Genomic DNA, 2,466 nt, shown 5'->3' with positions numbered 1-2,466 from the left:
GCTTTTTTTCCATTGTACAAGGGTGAGAAAACACGTGCAGCCAAGGTGCTAAGAGGAAGTACGTGAGATTTCTTATCCACCGCAAATGGATTCCACGATATATCCAGGTTGTATATATGAGCTTTGAAGAACCCTCGGCCATGTAAACCACGTTTGAGTATGCTTTGTTATATACGTGCACGAATGCGGTTCATGTGATCACATTGCTCTGCAAGTTTGTTTTGTGCTTCGATTTGTTGCACATGATGATTAGTTGCTATATGATTGTGTCTCCCCAACATGAGGAGTATAATGTTATGGTAGTGGAAAGCATCATGAGAGGCAGCATGTTATCAAGGTGAACCTTCTAAATCATTGTCCCTGGAGTTGCTCTTTGGGAATGGTGTGTGCTCATTTAACATGTTCCAATTGATTGTTATGAGGAGAGGAGGTGGCCACGAGGATCAAAGCCAAATTAATTTAGGACCAACACAAATATAGAAAGTTTAAAGGGTGAAGAGCGAATATATCACATCTCATCCATTCACATGTCATCACATCACATTCACATCTCACCACATTCACTCAGATATCATCACATCACATTCACAATATATTTATATATATATATATATATATATTCTCAACAATGATGAGAGTAATAAGCCTTGCATAATATAACATGAGGATGCACCGTTATTATAATATGAGGGCGAAGAGTGATTCAACAACAACAACGATGAAGTATGCACCTCCTCTACCCTACATAATATATGTATGAGGGCGCACCGTTATTATATTGCAACATCATGTCCCGATGATGTTTCAAACAGCTGATGAGCTGAGGTATGAGTCAAGAGATTTGCAGATTTTCTCAAGTTGCTCCTTGATGAAGTCGTGGAAGGTGTGTTGTCCTATGTCCTGGTACTCCACGGTGAAGTGCATGACGCAGGAGGAGCCATGATCAGAGCAAGGCAGGATCTGGAAGGAGTAGGCCAAGTGTGCGAAGTGTTTTCCGAGGGCGCCTCCATCCACGAGCGTACACTTGAAGCAATGCTTGTCGTGGTCCATCTCGTCAAACCGCAGCTTGATGTAGCGATAGTGAGGGACGGCTATAAATAATACATATGAAACAACACAAAAACACGACATTATATATATTATATTATGTTTTGAGCTCCTTTTACAACAAGAGAAAATCTTCAAAGTGCAAGTGTGTGTGTGTGTGTGTGTGTGTGTTTAAGCTATTATAATAATGGTGCTCACAAGCATGATATGTTGCTAGCAGGACTCCTCCCTTCGCCAGAGGCGGCCCTTCCAGGTACTCCACCTTGTCGAAGTGCCCAGAGAAAACAAGGGATGGCGAGTTCTGAAAGTTCTTCACAAAAGTCTGCCACACCAAAGACGCCGGATGCTTGATGGCCACCTCCACATCGAAGGTTTGTATCTTTTGGGAGCCCATGATCTCAGTAGTAGTAGTTGTTGTTGTTGTTGTTGCCGCCAAAAACCTTGGGCTTTTAAAAACTCATATCGATGGGGGAAGGCCCTGTGCAGTGTCGGTGCTACGACGTCCAATCGTCTTACCAACACACGTTGACATTGTTGGTGCTTGCAATTCTAAATAAGACGGTCCTATTCACGTACAAAGACGTAAAAATTATTACACGATGCCGTGCCGTAGATGAGATCGTTGAGCGAGAGTGAGAGTGCTACTTTTCAAATCACCAACCAATCTATCTACCAAATTCATGTTAATATTGTGAGATATGGTACTCTGAAATTACAATGCCATCACATAGCACCTCTTGGGAGCTATCACATCGTACCTCTTGGGAGGTGGGTAGAGATTTTAACATACTACCTCTTGTTAGAATTGACGGTTGTCCTATTCACATACAAAGATATATAAACCCACCATGAGGGATAAATTACGACATGATGCCGTGTGTGCCGTATATGAGGTAGTGAGAGTGAGAGTGGGACTTTAAACAATGCCATCACCTTTAGAGGGACTTTCCATCGCTAGATTACAATACCATCACCTTTACATTGTGGCTCCTTTACAATACCATCACCTTTACATTGTGACTTTACAAGGAAGCATATCTATGTGTAGATTAGTACCTCAAGACATGCACAGCTGTCAGGTATACTTTTCACCTGTGCATGTCTCCACTCACATATCTATGTGTATCTACATTAGTACTATTGAGCAAGATATCATAGCTTCACTTTACAATCTATTGCTTAGTATTTAGGTGAAATATCAAGTTGGATATCAAGGCCCCACCCTCTTATTATATGACCAAGGCTTCGGCTAGCTCATGTTTGTATGGCCCTCATAACACTCCACACATTGAGTAAGTAGGTTTTTTTACTCTCTTGAACACCCTGTCTTGACATTACGAGGCGTGAACGGAGCCCAACATGAGCCCAATAGTTGGTCGTGTCTACATTGCACCTAGCCATGATTGTGCGCAAGAATAC

General features: G+C 42.0%; 1 protein-coding gene across 1 annotated transcript; it reads right to left on the bottom strand.

Annotated features, from left to right (window-relative positions):
• Nucleotides 1-584: 584 nt before the first annotated feature.
• Nucleotides 585-1,487, bottom strand: LOC147606548 (major pollen allergen Bet v 1-M/N-like). The gene is made up of 2 exons (XM_086792038.1): nt 1,246-1,487; nt 585-1,091 (listed from the first exon to the last, which is right to left on the bottom strand). Exons 1-2 carry the CDS (start codon nt 1,439-1,441, stop codon nt 805-807), a joined length of 483 nt encoding a protein of 160 aa, XP_086648164.1. The 5' UTR covers nt 1,442-1,487; the 3' UTR covers nt 585-804.
• Nucleotides 1,488-2,466: the final 979 nt, after the last annotated feature.

Source organism: Cibotium barometz, chromosome 57 (genome assembly GCF_041138505.1).
Source record: "Cibotium barometz isolate CiBa-2024 chromosome 57, ASM4113850v1, whole genome shotgun sequence".
Lineage (NCBI taxonomy): Eukaryota > Viridiplantae > Streptophyta > Polypodiopsida > Cyatheales > Cibotiaceae > Cibotium > Cibotium barometz.
This window is presented reverse-complemented; position numbering and strand designations above follow the sequence as displayed.

Coding starts and splice junctions, on each gene's coding strand:
- LOC147606548 (XM_086792038.1), bottom strand. CDS start 1,441: ATGGGCTCCCAAAAGATACAAACCTTCGATGTGGAGGTGGCCATCAAG. Junction 1,092..1,245: donor GCTAGCAACATATCATGCTT/GTGAGCACCATT, acceptor TATTATTTATAG/CCGTCCCTCACTATCGCTAC.